At 38.2% G+C, this 20,772-nt stretch overlaps 2 protein-coding genes across 3 annotated transcripts; both read left to right on the forward strand.

The window, feature by feature from the left end:
- The first annotated feature begins 4,856 nt into the window (after positions 1-4,856).
- On the forward strand, positions 4,857-10,316 carry LOC106905138 (putative selection and upkeep of intraepithelial T-cells protein 1 homolog). 2 transcript variants are annotated; one of them, XM_014969761.2, is made up of 5 exons: positions 4,857-5,161; positions 6,219-6,563; positions 6,654-6,870; positions 7,205-7,269; positions 7,621-10,316. In XM_014969761.2, the coding sequence occupies exons 1-5, from the start codon at positions 5,077-5,079 to the stop codon at positions 7,803-7,805; spliced, it is 897 nt and encodes a 298-aa protein (XP_014825247.2). In that variant the 5' UTR covers positions 4,857-5,076; the 3' UTR covers positions 7,806-10,316. The 2 variants fall into 2 exon arrangements, with proteins under 2 accessions (XP_014825247.2, XP_014825245.2); XM_014969759.2 differs by having other exon boundaries at positions 4,858-5,161; positions 6,216-6,563.
- A 958-nt stretch (positions 10,317-11,274) lies between these two features.
- Positions 11,275-19,043, forward strand: LOC106905137 (butyrophilin subfamily 3 member A2-like). The gene is made up of 6 exons (XM_014969758.2): positions 11,275-11,483; positions 11,930-12,268; positions 14,691-14,907; positions 15,048-15,109; positions 16,035-16,148; positions 16,871-19,043. Exons 1-6 carry the CDS (start codon positions 11,342-11,344, stop codon positions 17,518-17,520), a joined length of 1,524 nt encoding a protein of 507 aa, XP_014825244.2. The 5' UTR covers positions 11,275-11,341; the 3' UTR covers positions 17,521-19,043.
- The last annotated feature ends 1,729 nt before the right edge of the window (positions 19,044-20,772 follow it).

Below are 20,772 nucleotides of genomic sequence, written 5' to 3' on the forward strand. Positions count from 1 at the left end.
GTGGTAGGAGTCTTTGGAAACAGAGTTTCTCAGCAATGGGCACGGCAACTTAGGGGAAAAAGATAAAAATGACTATATTTATATATATATATATATATATATATATATATATATATATATATATATATATATATATATATATATATATATATATACAGGTGCTGGTCATAAAATTAGAATATTGTGATAAAGTTCATTATTTTCCATAATGTGATGATAAAAATTAAATTGTCATATATTTTAGATTCATTGCACACCAACTGAAATATTTCAGGTCTTTTATTGTTTTAATTTTGATGATTTTGGCAAACAGCTCATGAAAACCCAAAATCCCTGTCTCAAAAAATTAGAATATTATGAAAAGGTTCTCTGAACGAGCAATAAAAATAATCATCTGAATCAACAAAGTAACTCTAAACACCTGAAAAAGATTCCTGAGGCCTTTAAAAACTCCCAGCCTGGTTCATTACTCAAAACCGCAGTCATGGGTCAGATTGCTGACCTGACTGCTGTCCAGAAGGCCATCACTGACATCCTCAAGCAAGAGGGTGAGAAACAGAAAGAAATTTCTGAACGAATCGGCTGTTTGCAGAGTGTTATATCAAGGCACCTCAGTGGGAAGTCAGTAGGAAGGAAAAAGTGTGGCAGAAAACGCTGCACAACGAGAAGAGGTGACCGGACCCTGAGGAAGATTGTGGAGAAGGGCCGATTCCAGACCAAATTAAATTTTCATCTCCATAAAACTTTTCAGCAGATGGAAGCATGAAGTGCTCCAAAATCTTCTGATAGCTGCTGCATTGATCCTGCCCTTGATAAAACCCAGTGGACCAACACCAGCAGCTGACATGGCACCCAGACCATCACTGACTTTGGGTACTTGACACTGGACTTCTGGCATTTTGGCATTTCCTTCTCCCCAGTCTTCCTCCAGAGTCTTGCACTTTGATTTCCGAATGACATGCAAAGTTTGCTTTCATCCGAAAAAAGTACTTTGGACCACTGAACAACAGTGGTCCAAAGTGCTGCTTCTCTGTAGCCCAGGTCAGGCGCTTTTGCCGCTGTTTCTGGTTCAAAAGTGGCTTGACCTTTGACCTGGGGAATGCGGCACCTGTAGCCCATTTCCTGCACACGCCTGTGCACAGTGGCTCTGGATGTTTCTACTCCAGACTCAGTCCACTGCTTCCCCCAAGGTCTGGAATTGGCCCTTCTCCACAATCTTCCTCAGGGTCCGGTCACCTCTTCTCGTTGTGCAGCGTTTTCTGCCACACTTTTTCCTTCCTACTGACTTCCCACTGAGGTGCCTTGATATAACACTCTGCAAACAGCCGATTCGTTCAGAAATTTCTTTCTGTTTCTCACCCTCTTGCTTGAGGATGTCAGTGATGGCCTTCTGGACAGCAGTCAGGTCAGCAGTCTGACCCATGATTGCGGTTTTGAGTAACGAACCAGGCTGGGAGTTTTTAAAGGCCTCAGGAATCTTTTTCAGGTGTTTAGAGTTACTTTGTTGATTCAAATGATTATTTTTATTGCTCGTTCAGAGAACCTTTTCATAATATTCTAATTTTTTGAGACAGGGATTTTGGGTTTTCATGAGCTGTTTGCCAAAATCATCAAAATTAAAACAATAAAAGACCTGAAATATTTCAGTTGGTGTGCAATGAATCTAAAATATATGACAATTTAATTTTTATCATGACATTATGGAAAATAATGAACTTTATCACAATATTCTAATTTTATGACCAGCACCTGTATATATATATATATATATATATACATATATATATATATATATATATATATATATATATATATATATATATATATATATATATATATATATATAGTATTAGTTTTGTATTAGTTATATATATATAGTATTAGTTTTGTATTAGTTTCTCAGCATATATTATTTTCTGTTTGCAAATGCTGCGGCCGGATTTGAGTAGCTCAAACATGGACCGGATGTGCGCTTTTGTTGTGAAAGCAGCACGTAAATGGGTGTACCATAATGTCTTGAGCGACCGCGCACTTGTATATTGTGTGCTGGGCCGGCTGGAGTCAGAGCCGGCTAGCTTTACCGCGGTGGGCAGAGTATCAAAATACCAGACATATAAAACGTAACCTGAAATCATTTATAATTACTCCATGTCTTATTTTAATCGGAGGGCAAAGCCTGCAGGTTCAGCTCCTACTTACTTCAGAGGACAGACCACCGGGACGCTCCGTCTTGCTTCTGGGTTTGCCTGGCTATTTTTCCGTCCAGCGAACCATTCCGCCACCTAGTGGTCCTTTTTCAGACCACCTAGTCTCCTGTACCGTTCAAAACGCACAATATGTCTATAAATAATTTTAGGATATTATAAGAAAGTGTTGAGATATACCGTTTTCCAGCGAACTAACGTATTTGGCACTTCGGCACAAGCACAGTGAGAAACGTCAGAAGACTAGACTCTGAGCAAAACTCAGATGTCCCAGCTTTTACTAGCATGTAAACGCACCATCTACACACAAATCTGGGAGCTCCCGGAAGCGTGAAATGAGTCTCAAAAATAGTTGTGCACTCGTAACCGGATTTGTGTGTAAATGCAGTTTTGTGTGTGCGTGCAAGGTGATTTGTCTGTACTTTCTCAACATGTATAGGCGTAGGAGAAGGTTTATTTTAGTTTTAAGTTCTACAAATCGAGTATTACACACACAAAGATATTTTTACACACACACAAATCATTTTACACACACACAAATCTTTTTACACACGCACAGATATTTTGAGACTATTTTCACTCCATAATTTTCACTCCATAGTCAGGTGGCAAAGACACTCGGTTTGTGAATCTTTCTCCATATTCGATGTTACCGAAAAGATCCACTTTAATCACAAGCTGCCCGTTAGTTTCCCACTGAACAAACTTCACATCCACACCCTGAGTTAAGAGAAGCAGGGAAGTTTTCTTGGTTCACCTTCAGACGAGGAGATGTTGGAGATAAAGACAACCCTTAGCTCGATGATGCGCTAAATATTGTCTCCACAGGTGAACTCATAATGTCCGTTGTCGTTGTAGTTGACATTCTTCAGGAAAACACCCGATGAGATGTTCAGCCGTAAACTGTATTCTTCTACCGGCTGGTGAACTCCGTTAACCGAGGCGGCCATCCGAACAGAGGAGTCATCTCTCAGGCTCCTAATCAGCTCCGCGGTTCCTTCGCCACAGTTAATCGCCCAAGGCTGCAGTTACCAAATCGCCTCTGACAAAAGGCAAAAGAAGGATCGGCAGAACAGAGAGAAAGATCCACGCCATGAGGATGACAGCAGGACGGGAAGAATAAGGAGAAAGAGAAGCAGCATGAGTTTTAACTCAGCAAGATCTGTGGGCGGAGGAACGCATGGGCGGACATTGGGAAGCAGTGTGAGAAACGCGGTGTGAAAACCCAGAGGCACCTCTCAACAGTGGCGCAACTACACATTATTCACCCGCAGGTGGATGCGAAAACATAAATCTTCACTTCACTTATGCACCTTATGTAATGTTTCCACATCCCCTTGGCTTCTATTTATGTAAATGTGCATTAATAACTGTCATGTATTGATTATGTGACAGTTATTAATCTTATGATTATGGCTCCTTGGACTTTGGTTAAGATGACAAAAAATGACTAATCTTTTTAAAAATACATAAAATATTAACACAAAGTTTTTTATTTGTGAGAAAACATGATATTTTTCTTGTCATTATAATCACTAATATGCTTTTTTTCCCTCCATAATTTTTCACAAATAACATTATTTAAAAAAAAAACAAAAAACAAAAAAAAAAACTTTTGTTCTTATAAACATCTTAATGTTTCAATAAGCCTAAAAATAAAAATAACATTTTGGCTGTTTTGAAATCACAGTAGACATTCATCATCTTTGAACGGTAAAGGTTGCAGCTTGATTTAGGATTTTAACGCGAATTTAAATCTCACTCTATGCATTGGAAGTCAGTTTCTAAACTTCTGTGTGTCCTTCCTTTTTGTTTGGATCACTAACCAGTTTGAACATCTTGAATGTCTTGCATATGCAAAGAACATCCATTCAGAGCAAACACAGCGTGACATAAATGCTGTTGTCAGATAAGCAGTTAAACACAATGTGTTTCCATGTTGTACTGTTTTAACCTGCCAGAGTTAGTCTAACAAAACACTTGCAGCCAGAGTGCTGACAACCAGAACAAAGGATCATGACACACCAGAACTGCAAACACTTGCATGCTTCATTTAAAAGATTATTATTTCAACTAATCTTCCAGCTGCACCCTGCTAAGCTGCTACATCTTCTCTACAATCACACTCTTCAGTATTTAAGCTCATGGAATTAGACTTTTCTTTGCTGGATTTTCTCCCTCACTTATAGCTATTTATAAATATACACTATATAAAAATAGTGTAGTTTTAATGTATCTTTTGCCATTTTTGAAGTGAAACTGCCAAAATGTATAGTAAAAACAACAACAAAACAAACCAAATTAGTAAATTAAAAATAATAACATTAATAATGATAATGTAATAAATGAAATTCACACTGTCCTCAACACAATCCGTTGTCAAATGCTAATTTCTTTTGTATAGTCTATTAAATATTATTGACGTTTTATGGTCAGAAAAAAGGTAGAGTAAGTCGAATGTCACAGCAAACTTTATTTGTAAACTGTGTGATTGAGACAGAAGCTGAATGGCAGTGAGTATCAAGAGATCAGCGGTTTCCTTTTTCTTTTCTTACAACACGTGGGTAATGAGTAACTCGCCAGATCTGACGAGGTAGCGCTAATAGTCACAACACCTGTGATCGTTCTGCGCGAAATTCTGTTCCCTTGACACGCCCCACTTATCAGATTTCAGGATGTCAGGTTGACGTCTATAAAAACGTTCCGTCTATCATCGCGTGAGGACGTAGACGGAGGTTACAAACAAGAAGCAGGAGAGCGCGAGCACTTTAGCAACCGGGCACCGATTAACAGAGAAACGGCCAGACAAAGTTTTCGGATCGGGGCAGAGAGGATTTAGTGAAAGTTCCGTGAAGTTAATGTGTTTTCGGATATGACGTTCACATGCAGATCGTCGATCCGCGTCTGGGCCACAAACCCAGGCTGCGTCCTGTTCCTGTTTGGGCTACTACTGTCAGGTACTGATTGACATTTACCTTTTTTTTTATCAAGCGCATTTGGCTGCAATATATTGTTCATTTACGTATAGTGCGGGTCTTTTTTTTTTTTTTACTTAGGCATTAGGGTTCACTTCAGCTTATCACTGCGCGACAAGTTATAAAAAAACAACAAGTCCTGACGGTGATACATCGCAACGCAAACAGGAAGTGGGTTATTTGCAGCAAATTGTGGCGTCGAAGAAGTTAAACTTGTTGAGGTGTTCAAGACACGTCGATTGTTAAACGTTATGACTTTAAATCTTTACTGGGCTCGAAATAGATTTGTCTGTTTTTACCTAAAAATAAAAACAATAAAATAAAAATAAAAAAAATAGCTGTTCATTTTCTGGCAAGCCCTGACTGTTTTCTTAAGACTAAAGCAAATTTGCTCTTGTATAGAGGAACTAATTGAGTGTTTTGCATGTTTCCAAAATCTAGTTGCTAAAATCTTTCTGATGCATTTCACAAGAAAGCTCATGCAATTTTAGCAGTTATTACCTTTTGTAAATGTAAATCAGCTACTTTTGGGTTTGAATTAAAAGCTGATTTAATCTATAACCCTTTTCCTTAATTACATTACTGTTCATAAGTGTCAATAGAACAGAGCCTTTAGAAACTTTCTGATTTAAGAATCACTTTCCTGAATGGATCGTACTGTAAATGTTTGTTACTCTATGTAAACTCCAAGGCAATGTACTGTTTGTCAAAATCAGTGCAGAGCAGCAAATCACATAGAAGTGTGCTCTGGTCGGATTGGCTCTTAACAATTGTTCTCCACTTATGCTATATTCATTGGCAGTTTGTTTTTGCCAGGAGTTTGACTAGGCCATGATAACACATGGCTAAACTTTCTAAACCATTCAGTTGGCAGTTTAAATGAACCTCAGATGAGAGATTAATGCCTTAAACTTTGTTGGCAGCAGTGCAGTTGTGTTAATTTCACAATAATAACAACAACAAAAAAAAAAACAACAAAAAAAACCAGCATTGGATTTCTCTTTTCATAGTTTTTTTTTACTGCTATTCTCCCCAGCAGGTTCTGCCTCAGCAGATATTTTCCCACAGACAATGACAGCCCATGTGACTGAAACCGTCGTCCTGCCCTGTCGCATCGCTGTCGATGATGAACTCCCCACAGTGGAGTGGTCCAAGGAGGGCTTAAAGGAAAACATCACCTTACTGTACCGGGATGGCTGTGAGACGTTTGGGATGAAGAATCCGGCCTTCCACTACAGGACAAACCTTCTTTTGAACAAACTGAAGGACGGCAACATTTCTCAGATCATTTACAACCTGAGGGTGTCTGATGGAGGCAGATACCACTGCAGGACCTTCAGGGGGAGGCAGTGGCAGGTTCATGCGATTATCATCCTTAACGTGGGTGAGTCTTGGTCTTATGTTTGGCTTCATGGTAGGATTATGTTTTGTACTTATCAAAAGTCCTATAAGGGTTGGTTGAATCTCATTCCAGGTGCCATGCCTGAGCCAAAGCTCACAGTTGTTCCCTCCTCTCCTGGTGGAGGAGTGACCCTGGAGTGTAAGGCAGAGTGCTGGTTCCCAGAGCCTGACATAACGTTTCATGATGATGAAGGGAACAAGATTACAGCAGAAAAACCCACAAGAGGTGCAAACTCTACAGAATGTTTTACTGTTACCAGGAGAGCAGTTGTTCAGACTCCCATCAACAGGTAATTATAGGTTTATGTGTGTTTGAGATGAAGTCAGTAAAAGTAGGCAGTAAATGGCAAACCTTTTGTGCCTCCACATACCGTCTTTTCATTTATTCATGTGATAATTAGGGGTTTCGTGAGGAACTAATAGGGAAGGAGAACACACCACTACACTTGTTTTCCATGCAAGGCGACACTCCAGTTACTCTGGCACTAAAGCAACAAAATAATTTCCCCTTGTATATGGGGGAAATCAGATATTAAAACATTGTGCTTAAATTACAAATTCTTTCTTTTTTTCAAATCTTGAAATAAAAGTAAAACTGACACTTTGTCTTTTTTTTAACCACAGAGTGACCTGCAGAGTCCATGAGAGAAAGCTCAATCAGACCAAGAAGACAGAAATTTACATTCCAGGTATATCAGATTACACTGATCTGAAATGAAACTCCCAAAACATTCTTTCATGGTTGTACTTTAAGAGCTTCTGTTTTTTTTTTGCACTGCATAAATGATTGATAATTTTTAATGCCAGTTTGAGTTTATCGCATAGTGTAAAAACATGCGTTTAACTGAACATCGCGGCCATGTTTACACCATATTAACATAAAAACTAAATTTGGTGAAAAATTAGCCAGAACAAAGAGTAATAACTAAGTAGTAGTATTTACTTTGCATTTCTCCTTTTACACATGTTCAAAAAGAAAAACAACTTTTCTGATATGCTTTGCATCATAATATAAAAAGTTTTTTCTATTAACATTTCAGATGACTGGATGAGGTCTTGCGGAAACATTCCAGCCATTACAGGGATCATCACTTTCTTATTGACAGGGTTAATAATATGTGCAATTGTTTTCCTGGTAGACAAAAAATCTTGCGGTAAGTACGCTCACTCCAGCCAAGTGATAAAAGAGTCACTGTTGGATAAACCAGAAAGCCACAAGGACTAAAATGTGGAAAAGACTAACCCTGTCACAAACTTGCATTGTTATGCCATTCTTAATACGGTACACAAAAATGGTCTCAAAACAACAATGTTAAAGTTTATCGCAATAACTTCTGGGAAAATGTATTTTCTAGCAAAATTTATCGTGACAGAGCTAGAAAGGACAGGACACAAGACTACAAAGGTGTAATCGAAAACTAAGGATTCAGAGACTTGTGTTCAGGGATTCCTCTCCAGTTTTCTAATAGTCAGGTTCCAGTCTGAAAAGTGCACATCCTTCTTAGAACATCTCTGGGGCCTCATGTATAGAAGAGTGCGCAGTTTTCATACCAAAACAGACAAATTTAGAAAAGTGTGGCGCACAAAAAAAATCCAGACGTATAAAGTCATGCGCACGTGGCTGCGCGCCTTTCCTTTATAAATCCTAATTTGCGGGAAATAGAGCGCAGCTGCTGGTCGGCCCTGTAGCCACCCACAAATACATATGTAAATTAGTATAAATACCTGGAAGTCTGCCACCACTTGAAGCAATAACCATGGCAACATCCTTGTTTGTAGCAGTATCAGTATTTATAATAATAATAATAACTATATATTTTATTTAAAATGTGCTTTCAGGGCACATAAGGTCGCCTGACACAAAATAAATAAATAAATAAATAAAGAGATGGTGCAAATGCCTGTTAGAACAGTAGTGCTTTCAGCCGGCCAGACAGAGAGTCGGAGAGTCCTTTGAGTGGGGAATGTGGACGTTTATTCTAAATAATAGAATCGTGCGCATAAGTTGTACATTTACAGAAAAGAAATGCCTTCTGTCTATAAAGACGCATTCACAAAGCTGACGGCTCCACTGAAGGATGACTGCAGCTGGACCGGTACCGGTACCACACGGCTACTTCTTTAAGTTTTGCTCAGAGCTCCAGGATGATCAGTCTGGACAATCTGGACGCTAGTAAACCGTCATTAACATTTCCCAGCAGATCAATATGATCTCTGATCAAACGCTTCCTCTGAATCCTTCCATTGGGGGATGTTCTCCATCAGAGCCAAAGGGCTCCACAATTACGCGGCTTCACCTTTGCACAGCTATTTATATGTGTGATTAAGGTGTGCATTTAAATATGCACACCTTAATCACCTTAAAAATAATCAAACCTGAACTATTTGGAGTTAATCTGCTGTTCCAAACGCCCACCTTTTTTTTTCCAGTGAAAATGAAATTACCAGACCGATGCGTTGCATCTTTATGAGACAGAAACTGAGGAAATGTATTGTTTACATTTGAGTGAGGTTTTTACAACCTTCTATTTTTATTTTCTTTATTTTGTGTGCGTACCATGCTGTTGTCTGAGGATAAATGTGGTTCAGTCTCGTCGTTTACGTTTAAACAATGAAATATTAAAATCATGAAAAAAACATTGAGTTTGATGCTTCTTGACTACACTGAGTATAGTCAGATTTCTGTGTATTTAGGTGAGTTTTGACATTTTGTAGTTTGATATTGTTTACAGAAAAAGTTTGTGTGGCTGCCACACATTTTCACTCCTGACAAGGTTCATTTTTATACATGCTGTCTTTGTGCGTAAAATATGGCGCGGCAAATTTTTTGTGCTTATGCACGCTTTGTACATGAGGCCCATGGAGACTACGGCACTCATGGCAAGGTCCAGTTTCAGTCAGCAAGTTGGGAGAAAAACCATTATGCCTAAAACAAGCTAGGAATTATGGTAGAAATTTTTTCTCAGGTATTTTATATAGGATTGATTCAATTCATCTTAATGTTTCTTGAATGAGTACAGACCATTTGCTTTAACTTCTGTCATTATGGAAGAAACTTGTTGCCAGCTCTACGCACTATGTTATTTGGCATCGAGGGTAAATGGGTCTGTAAATGGTGCTGCCTTCCCAGGCACTCATAACATCCCTCAGTATTTCAAAGGGAAAGCTACATATACACTGGTGCTATTTATTAATTTTTAGCTTTGCTTTTAACATCGTCCCAATGAAGCTGTGTGCCAAACTCCTGAGGTTGGGTGTCATGTCATCTATTTGCAAATAGATCCTTGACTTTTTATTTTACAAAACACAAGTGGTCTCTTCTCTCATGCTCTTTCTACACCAACGACTGCATGTCGCATCATGACTCAGTCAGGATAGTAAACAGTTTTATGTGTTTAGGGATCATCCATCACGACCTCTGATCTTAATTACCTCTGGTACGATTGTGTCAACCATATTGTCAAGAAGGTACACGAAAGCTGTGTACTTTTTTTTTTTTTTTTTTTTTTTTTACAAAGGACGCAACTTTTTAAGAGTTACTTCAACATTTTACTGTTACATCTATTCCTTGATCTATGTGTTCTTGTGTTCATGAGGAATTGTTTTTACCTCTTACCTTTTTATTTTGTTATTTAGTCTGATATACGTTCTGTGTCAAGTTTTGTAATGCATTTCTATGTTGGAGCAACAAAACAAGTTTTAGATGTATTTACAATAAAGTATTGTCTTGATTTAACTTGAATTCTTGGGTTTTACTTCTCTGGGCGTTTAAGTCTATGTGCGTTTGGCTGGTATTTATTGAATGTTTTGTTCACTAGACTGGGAGTAAGATTACTCCTTGCTTTCATCCATCTGTTGTCTGCTCCCAGTTGTCTTTGCAGGTTTGTGAGGGAGATGGTGCCTATCTCGGTTATTGGGCGAGAGGCAAGGTATGCTCTGGACAGGTCATTCATCTGTCCATCACAGGGCAACACCGACAGACACAGGACAAGCAACCATGCACACACATTCTCTAAGGGTCAAATTAGAGAGACAAAAAAACCCCTAAATGACTGCAGGCCGGTATCCTGATGCAAAGCTACGGCGCTGCTAACTGTGCCAAAGCCAGTCATCTGATAAGTTGGACATGATTTATTTAAAGAGCAAATGGTTGTCTGTGTACTGTTATCAGTCTAGTGAGTGACACACAACTTGATAAGATAAAAGTATTTGTAGATTGTTTTGCATTTCTCTGGATTGCTTAAAAAAACATCTAAGGTTTGGTGAGTCTTTTGAAACAAGCAGCCTGCCTCTAAAACAAGACATTTTATTTTGGTTTGATATTTTGTAGTATTTTCTCCCTCTTCTCTGCTTTCTGTCCACCATCACAACTGAATGACATGAGCTTTGTGTTTAGTAATTTAAAAAGAAGAAGAAAAAACAGCAAACTACACATAAAATCTTAAAGTTTAAATAATATCCTTGTTAGTCACAGCGCTGATTTACTGAGCTGTGAAAACATTTCTAGCTATTAAACTTTCTGCACAGCAATGCTGGCTGTGCTGTAAATGACTTAGACATTTTAAAAGATGTATTAATTTAAACTTAGAACAAAAACTATAATAATAATCATCATAATAAATATAATTATAAAAATAATTTACAATAACAAAAAAAAGTTGTTAAGCAGGAAGTGTCCCTTTCTTCCCTCCCCCTTTCAAAGCGAAACTGGATCGACAGGCTCTCGAACCCAGTACCTCGAGTTGTGCTCCTGGAATAAAAATGGTCCAAGTTCGCCGAGCTTATAGACGGCCTCTGGTCATTTCAAGGACCTGCTGGACGGACAGCAGAGCATTTCTCCGTTTCTCCGCCGCTCATGTCGTCGTCCTCTCTGTCGTCGTCTTTGCCCTGTGCTGCTCCACAGGTATGGCCTGGTTAACCTGTAACTGCGATTTATTTACCCGACATAGCATGTCGTTTGTGGCTTTTTTTCTTGTTTGCGTGTCGCAAATCAACGCGGTCCAAGTTGAACTTAATAAAATCGAGTTGTTTTTTTTACGTTACGTCATGCCGTGGTTTCCTGCCTTTTTATTGCAGCTAAATTCGACCAACTCAGCTAATTCTTCGAGTAGAAACGTATAACTACACATACAGAACGAATTAAATCTGCTTTAAATACATTTGTAGTTGTAACTTCATGTATGAACAGCCGCTTAACTTTTATTCTAGCGGAAGAGGCGAGCACTTCTGGAATGTTCTTCATGCTCAAGGCTGACGAAGTAAATGACCATTGAAAGTCAAATAATGTTACACAATTTATTAATGTCGCTGCTTCCTCTTCTTCTTCCTCTTCTTCCCTCTCGATACCAGTGTCGGCAGACGTCACTCCCAAGACAATAGTTGCTCTCGAGAATGAGACGGTCACCCTGCCCTGCCGAACCAACCGAACAAGCGACCTCCTCACCGTGGAGTGGTCCAAGGCTGAGATGTCCCCCAACATCACCCTCCTGTTCCGCCATGGCAGCGAGACAGTGGAGGAGAAGAACTCAGCCTTCGTCAGCAGGACCAAGCTCTTACTGGAGGAAGTGAAGCACGGCAACATCTCTCAGGTCATCTCCAAGCTGCGGCTGTCCGATGGGGGCCGATACCTGTGCAGGACCATGGTGGGGAAGCAGCGGCAGGTTGAAGCAGCGCTGGACCTCATTGTGGGTAGGTCATCTCTGTGGCTGCTGGGCGAATCTTGACAATGTATATCCTGACACTCTTCATTGCTAATCTGGTTCTGTGCCTTTTCAATCTTCAAAAATAATCATTTACAGCCTGTTTATTATTTTTACGCCAACACAAAGTGAGGTAGCTACTGTGACGTTCAAGGAATCAGGAACTCACAAGTTAAGAGGAAGTTCAGCTCAATCTAATGTATTTGTGTAGAGTAGCTTCAGCTTCACTGTATATTTTGTCTCGAGGTACTTTACAAATCAAAGAAATCCAATTCTATAAAGTAGTTAAAAATATCTTAAACTTTGAAGTTGTCTTCAATCAAGTGACACAAGTACAACTTTAAGCTTGACAACATTGGAAAGTAGGGCTGCACCGATTGCAGTTTTCTGGCCGATCTCCGATCTTTAAAAAGCCTGGCCTGCTGATTCCTATTTTTGGCTCATACTGATTTTTTTTCTTTTGTCTGAAATGTTGTTAAATAGCAAGAAATTTCCTAAGTTGACAACAATGAGGTGACGGTTATTACTGCAAATGTGCAGACATGACCTGGTGGGACTGTTACCTCTCTTACAGCAGAGCAAAAGAGCACAGTGGCTGATTTTTAGACTTTTGCCCTGAAGTAGTTAAGATTGGCCTCGCATATAAGAATCGGCCGATCACTGATCTCCCAAAATGAAGGAAATTGGGGCCTGTTTCATATTGGAAAGGAAAGGCTAAATCAGAGAAGCAGCCTTGTGGCCCCGCCGAGATCCACACTTCCTGTTGGAGAACCTGTTGACAGACGGGGTGACTATAAGTTTTCATTTCACAAACTTTGAAAAGAGGAAAGAGAAAATTAGCTTAAGGAACGCCACCACCCACGTAGAGGATACAGTAGACATGTGGGAGAAGGTGAACTTGTCAGGAGAAACCAAAGTCAAAGGCACTCATTCAAAATACCATGTGTGGTGCAAAACTAACACTAACATAACCTCTGTGGACACATCACCCACTGTGACACATGGTGGCAGGCAGCAACATGTTGGTGTGGTGAACTTGGTCAGAGTTGATGGTAAAAGGAATGGAGCTCTAACCAGGGCGGCAACAGATTTGAGGACGGAGTGGAGATTGATCTACTAGCTGAACGACATCCACAGCGTTTAGCAAGACTATAGGAAGGAAGAAGAAACATGTAGGAGTCTGAGAAACTGAGTGTGAGTGCAATCCAGGATATCCTCTGAGGTTTTCTTTTCTTTCTTTTTTTTTTAACCTAGATGAGCTGCGGTATAATTCGAACCATATTTATAGTTTCCTGCTTGACAGTTCTCCAGATTTTCTCTGTAGAAGCAGGAAGTTTGAATCACAGGGTCTTGAGGTAGATTACATCTAATGTAAACCCTCTGATGCAAAAGGTAAAGAACAAACAAAAAAATGTGACAAAGATACACACATAAAACAAACCAAAAAGAAAGAAAAAATCAGTCTGAATCTCACAACCAGTTTTAGGATAACTGCATTTTGACCTGAATCTGCCTTTTGGGGACTCTAGCCTCTAAACTAGACTCTAGTTTTTAAATAAAATCTTATTTATGCGTTATAAATACCCAGCCAAATCCCAGACTTGTAGCCAATGCAGTGGCAAGACTTAAAGTTAATGTTCTCAATCCAGCATGACTTAGTTTAAGCTGTTTTACAAAAAGGAAAGCCAGAAAAGGGATTCTCTAAATGTAAAAAGATGATGACTTGTGTAAAACCAGAACTAGTTTGTCAAATAAAATGCTAACAAAAATATAGTGATATTTGTGGCTGTATCATCAGAAGACGGGAAAAAGTGAAATCGGTATAAAACCTTTGCCAGGCCTTCAGCCAGATAAGACATTATGAGGCCAGCGTGGGGACTGCTTTGGTGATCATACATGGTTTACTTTAAAAATGCATCTTTAGATACTTACTACTAAAGCAAACAATGTGTTTAAATTCAGTTGTCATCACAACGGCAGATGACGGCTCGTGTCTAATACTGAGTAGGCTACAATATTTCAACTGGCCTGCATTTGAAACCGGTACTGAAATCTGTATTAGGATAACAAGTTTCAGTTTCAGCAGGGGAATTACCTGTTCAGTCAGGCAACACACAGTCGTGAAATCAATCTTCGAAGTCACTCTTTGTTCTGTAAATGGATGACTGTAGGAAGGAAGAAGGCCTCGTCAGAACGTGAGACTGTTCTTGTCATGTTTCCTGAAGCTGTTTTCAGCCACAAGAAAAGTTTCTTATCACTCTTGTAAATTGTACCTGTGCCATATGTCATTTAGATCTTTCGCAAAATTCACACAGTATGGCGCGCCTACAAAAATCACATATGGTTTAAACGATTTACTTTCTTCAGGGTTTTCTTTATTATAAGTTCATCTTTTTTTTTTTTTTTGTCAGGTGCTGCGTCTGAGCCAAAGCTCACCTTTGTTCCCTCTGGTGCCAACGGGGGATTGACACTGGAGTGCAGCGCCGAGCGCTGGTTCCCAGAGCCGGAGATAACGTTCCACGACGAGAAAGGCAAAGAGATTGAAGCCGAAGATCCACGGATTGATCCGGACTCAGCTGGATGTTTTAATGTTAAACGGAGAGCGTCGTTGCAGATCGTCACCAATGGGTACAACTTTCTTCACCTCAACCAACAGGGATTGTTTGTTTTACACAAAAAGCCTGTTGGGATGTTACTTGCATGTTGATGTTTTTCTTTAATTTGTTGAATAAAAAGTAAAACTTAACACTTTTATTGTTTCATCTCAGAGTGACCTGCCAGGTTCACCAGCCGCTGTTGAAGAGACGAGATGCTCATATTTATATTCCAGGTACAGTAATGTGTTGAATGTATATTCACAAGCTGGTGGTGTTAATTAGGGGAAAACCCTTAACAATTCTGACAAAGACGGTTTGATACGCACACGAGTTTTAATATATTTGTATTTGAACCAATTTGACATATTATGGGGTTTATACCACTAAGAAGTGGTATAAACATCCTCTAAGGAAAAAATGGCCAATAATAATTGCCTTTACTGTTAAAAAAAATCATAAGTCATGCAGTTAAGCTTATGAAGAGTTTTGTTGATAATGGTTCAAGAAAATCAGAACTTTATCAATTTTAATATAACTACCCTGTTTAGACGTTTGAATGTATTTGGATATGTTTAAATCTGATAACTTAGGGATTATATGGTTGCGTTTAAAGCTGTCTGCTTATGTTTTCGTCAACATATTTTATTAGACTGTGTGCTTTGTTCTATTTTGTTAATCAATTGTGTCAAACTGAGACCCAACACGTTGACACATCATGTTGTTCTGGAGTCTAGATTTGTCTTCACGTCATTTCTCATCAATTCTCAACTGATCAAGACTTAATTTGGTCCAGGAACAATCAGTGTTTTCTGAGTCACTAAATTAGACCATAAAGTCAGTAATTATCACAGTAAGCCTAAATATTTATATTTTATTTTGCATGATAAACAAAATGTAGCTGTTCGTTTGTGAAATTTAAATGGAACATAAACTAATTCAGACGTGTATGAGAATCAAGGTTGCAGTTTTCGCTTGGTTGTTCCTCACATCTCAGGCTTCACAAAGCATTAGACCTGATGCTTTTTGTTTAATCTTGTAACATGAAGCACTCAGTAAAGTCATCAGTCTTCAATGGTATTTTTTTTTCTGTCTTGTTTAAGCGAAAAGCCTTTGAAGATACTTTTATCACCTGCCATAATTGATTTCCTATTATTTCAGATGACTGCATGATGTCCTGCACCAGCAGCATCGGGTGGAGCGTCATGGGAACCACAGCTGCACTCGGGTTATGTGCGGTCGCTTATTTTCTGTGGAAGAAATATGGACGCTCAAGTAAGTCTGTAACTTTTTCCCACCTCTACCAGAGCAGACGGAAACTTTCTGCAGCAGCTCCTGTTTAGATATGGAATCAGTAATTTTAATGCTTACTTTAACACAATTACTTCTAACGTATGAGTTTTTGTAGACATGCAATGACTTTTGAAGACTGAATATCCCTTTAACTTGTGTAAGTTATCGTACAAAAAAAATCCACACTGGAATTGTTGGAAATCTTGGCTAATGGAAGTACTTAGCATGTCCGATACTGCTTGTAGAGACGCATAGATCTCTCATTTACATATATATTGGACGGACCCACTTTAGATAATGACCTTTTACTATTAAAGTCATGAAAGGTTTATGACTAGACACATTAGTCAATTAAGATGTCTCTAATTATCTTAAATTACCATCCAGAATAGTCAAAATTCATTTTTTAGATTTAAGTTTTTAGAACAGTGCACCCACAGTAAGACTACCGTTTCACTGACATATATAGAGAAGGAGATTTATAGAATATAGCAATGAAATACCTGAAGTATCTTAAGAATTGTAGAATTCAGCAAAAATAGTACTTGAGAAGAAAAACCTAGTGAAACAGGCAGCAAATTATAGGAGTAAAAGTGCAATGTTTTAATATGAAAGGCCAAAGTGGTTGGTTGCAGCCATCAATGAGGTTTTCTCTTTAACTTAATAGTTTTACCTGTTTTCCTTTTTTTCCCCTTTACTCACAGGTTGCAGGCAGAAATCCCTTCAATCAATACAGGTGTCCAGTCCCAGTACGCAAAATGCCACCAATACTCAGTTACAAGGAGAAATCAAAGGGCTACAAAAAGAAATCGAACGCCTGCAAGGAGAAATCAAAGGGCTACAAGGGCTGAAGTCACACATTTCTGAAAAAGATGAGATCATCGCCAAACAAAAAGCAGAAGTAGAAGAACTTAAATCCAAATACAGTGCTGCTCAACAGCAAAACCAACCTACAACGAGCTCCTCATCCTCACTTAATGTCTCTCACCAAGTTACCCAAACCCTTGACCATAGCAACACACCACCAGCAGCCACATCGGCAAGACACAATCCAAAACCAGGCCACGTGTCGAAGGCGAAAGACCCCAAACTGGCTGGTTCAGGCCCAGCCCGGCTCCCTGCTCCTTCTAGGAAGGACCGACCCAAAAGCACTCCTGATCTTTTCTCAAACAACGTTTCTGCCTCCTCCAGTTCTTCCTCAGCTTCCACTTCAAAGGAAATGAAAATTCCCCGCTCTGTGAGTTTTTCCAGTTCTCGTCCTGGTGTTGCCAGGTCTCCCCGCCGGTACACCATGGCTAACCCCTTTAGCGTTCTGGCAGATCTAACTGAAGAGTCAGAGTCTCTGATCCGTTAGCGTGGGATACTGAGACAAATTTACATGAAATCAACATAATACTTGGTACGGATATAGCATTAATGCATATGGTGAGCATAAGGTCACGATATAAGAAATAGGACAGACCAGTTCCAAAATGGTACTTCAAGGTTTTCTTTCAAAGTAGGGTTCTCTGAAGTCGCTTAGCTAGTCAGTATCTTACATTACGGCAGATACCTGAACTGACATCAGGAACCCTCTGTTTAAAAAGCACATCTGGACAGTATAGCTCTAAGACCAAAGTTGAATTTGCCGTCTTTTAAAACTTATTATTTTCTCCTCTTTGTTTATCTTTTAACGTATGTTTTTTTTTATTACAATGAATCACTTTTCCATTCCGTCCATGTTGGGAGCTATTAATTTTTAAACTTCAGGTTGTCAATCCATTTACATATTTTCCTACATATTCTCATATGTCTTCTGCCTTCAAAGATCTAGTTTTGCTCAGAAACAGTTTAGAAGCAAATGGTGTTTATGTGATGCCAGTCATAATTATTATGATGACAAATGGGTGCAGTTCTGGCATTAGGAAATAAATGCTGCCAACCGTTTTCTGGTGCTGCAGTAACGGCTTTTAAGGAACATGCTAAATCTCAGGAGCTGATCCTGTTTATGTAGCCATTTTTTTTTATTATTGATAAATGTATATTTTTTTTAACACTGCTTGTCGTGGGTGGTTCAGAGTATTTCATCTTTGACTGCTTAGTGAGAATTTTGGTTTACTACAACTGTTTACAACTGATAAAACAGTGCAGTGAATGTTAAAGGAACCACATTTTGTAAGTTTTAACTATAAATTATAACAGTGTTCGAAAGGAGACTTTGTTAAATATTGTCTACATATCTGATGACACTTTATCTCCAAAGATGCTTTTATTATTCTCAATACGAGTAAAGCATATTTTCTGTGAATGTAATGTAAATACCTTCTACTGTTATTCACTACTTTTTGCAGCTCAAAGGTCCTATTGAATACGATCTTTGATTTGAAATTTTTTTTAAGTATTAATAGATTTTATTGTGATATGTGCTCTATTAAGATATGTAAATTTGAGTTTTTAAAATTTTTTAAAACTATTTTTACTGTGATAGAGTACGCCTATTTTTATGAATGTTCATAGACTTGTAAGAACATGTGTAACTTCATTTCTTTGCCTCAGGTTTTCAAATACAGCTCTCTGTGAAAACAACTTTAAAACATGCACCCACAGCTCCCCCTGGCGTCACACCTGAGAAACGCTGAATCACTTTAGTGGTTTGGGGAAACGTGACACATTTATGGCTTTAAAGTGAATCAGATTAATGTTTAAAGAGCTGTGATCTGTATTGTGTGCATTTAAAAAAATGTTTTAGAGATTTCATTCTGTCTGGGACAGCTGTTTCTGTTTGGTATTCTGTAACTATGAAATGAGTTCATATATTTTTAACAGTCAAATTGATAATAAATGGAAACTTACATACTTTTGAGAAACTCTGTAACATTAAAGCTGGGAAAAAAAGCATCAGACTTGGTATTTTTTTTACTATTTTTTGAGAAGGTTTTTTTAAAGTGCCGTTTAAAAAAAACATGAAAAATAATCTGAGCAAGATGTAAAAATGGTTGAAAGGTGATTAATGGCTAAAAGCTGTCGATATCAAATGCCACTGGTGACTTAATGAGAATACAAAATTGTGAGGTTTGAGTGTTTTTTTCCCTTAACAATAATGACAATCTGAAGCACAAAAGCAATAAGTGGCATGAAGCTTCACCAGAACATATTCAATGTATTATTACTTTGCTATGAGCTCATGTTGAGGTTTTAACTCTGTTTGAGAGCATCTTATACATCCATCTCCTTTATTCTATACAACTCTCACTTTTGTGAGTCAGTTTGATGATGTGCATCTAACTGGCTCAAACACCTTTTAGGTTTAAGAATGTCTCAAAACAAACAAAAAAATGGTAAATAGAATTTTGATATCAGATTTGTGCATTTCTCATAAATACATATGACAGCTCTGTCACTTTTTGAAAAGCCTTCCCAGTAAATTTTTTGTTTTGCTCCAGGAATTGCAAGAACTTCCTTCTTTACTGGACTGTAGCATTTAACAGGAAGCATTTATTTTCCGAAAGAGGAACCAGATTTATTTAATAGTCCAATTTTTCCAAGTGTCCCACCCCAAAGAATACAGAGGTCTGCAATTTTCATCGTAGATGCACCTCAAATGTAAGAGACTGAATCTAAATAATAATAGTAAAAAAAAAAAAAAAAAAATCCAAGAATCACTATGAATGATTTTTATGTAATAAATTTGCATTGCATTGCATGAAACAAGTACTGGATCACCTATCAAGAAGTCTGAGTCTCACAGACCTGTTAGTTTATCAAATGGTATTAAAATGGCTGGAAATATTCATAAAGCAAACAAAATTTCTGCCCAATGACAAATGTCACTCTGACTAGTGCAGGCATGTTTCACCATGCTAATCCCATTAACGTGTTGTCTGAATACTTTATATTAGTTTGTCATGTAGTAACATCAATATTACTTTCTCCACAGAAACTCTTAGCAGTTTAACTTCTTAGCACTAAAGACATCAGAAGATTTTTTTTCTAATAACTGAAGATGCATACAGAGTAAAACTCACTCTAAAGAAAGTATTTTGTTATCTAAGAAAAAACTTTATGCTCACAAACAGCTGGCCTGGCTGTTTATTCCCTCCTGGGCTGCGTGTAGCTCAGTCTCAGTTGTACCATTAAATCCAAATTTCAGTTGTTTTTTCATATTTCTGAGATAAAATGTGTTTCCAAGGAAGAGATCTATGTCTACTGATGAATATCTGCTTAGCAGCCATAACTTCATTCAACACATTCCCATTCAACAGGGCCTTTTTTGTTAAACTGCGCCACCGTTGCTTTTTTTTTCTAGGTACTGACGCAAAGGCCTTTAAAAAAATAAATAAAATTCTATATTTTAAAATTATCCCTCAATATTAAAGACAACTGATATGTTGTCTATCATTTGTTAGTGTTTCTTATTTTAATTTTTATAGTCGTCCTGTCTAAATAAAAAAAATCGATTATACACATCCCTTGTAGAGAGAAAAAAAGGAGATAAACTCACATGGCCTAAGAATAACTTCAGCATGGGACTAATTGAGTTTGCAAAAACACAAAAACTGCAAAACTGTATTCGGCGAGTTTGAAGTGAAGTGCATTTAGATTTAGATTTCACAGAATAGAACCAGAA

Source organism: Poecilia mexicana, unplaced genomic scaffold, assembly GCF_051168715.1.
Source record: "Poecilia mexicana isolate PSO_F unplaced genomic scaffold, ASM5116871v1 scaffold_18, whole genome shotgun sequence".
Taxonomy (NCBI): domain Eukaryota; kingdom Metazoa; phylum Chordata; class Actinopteri; order Cyprinodontiformes; family Poeciliidae; genus Poecilia; species Poecilia mexicana.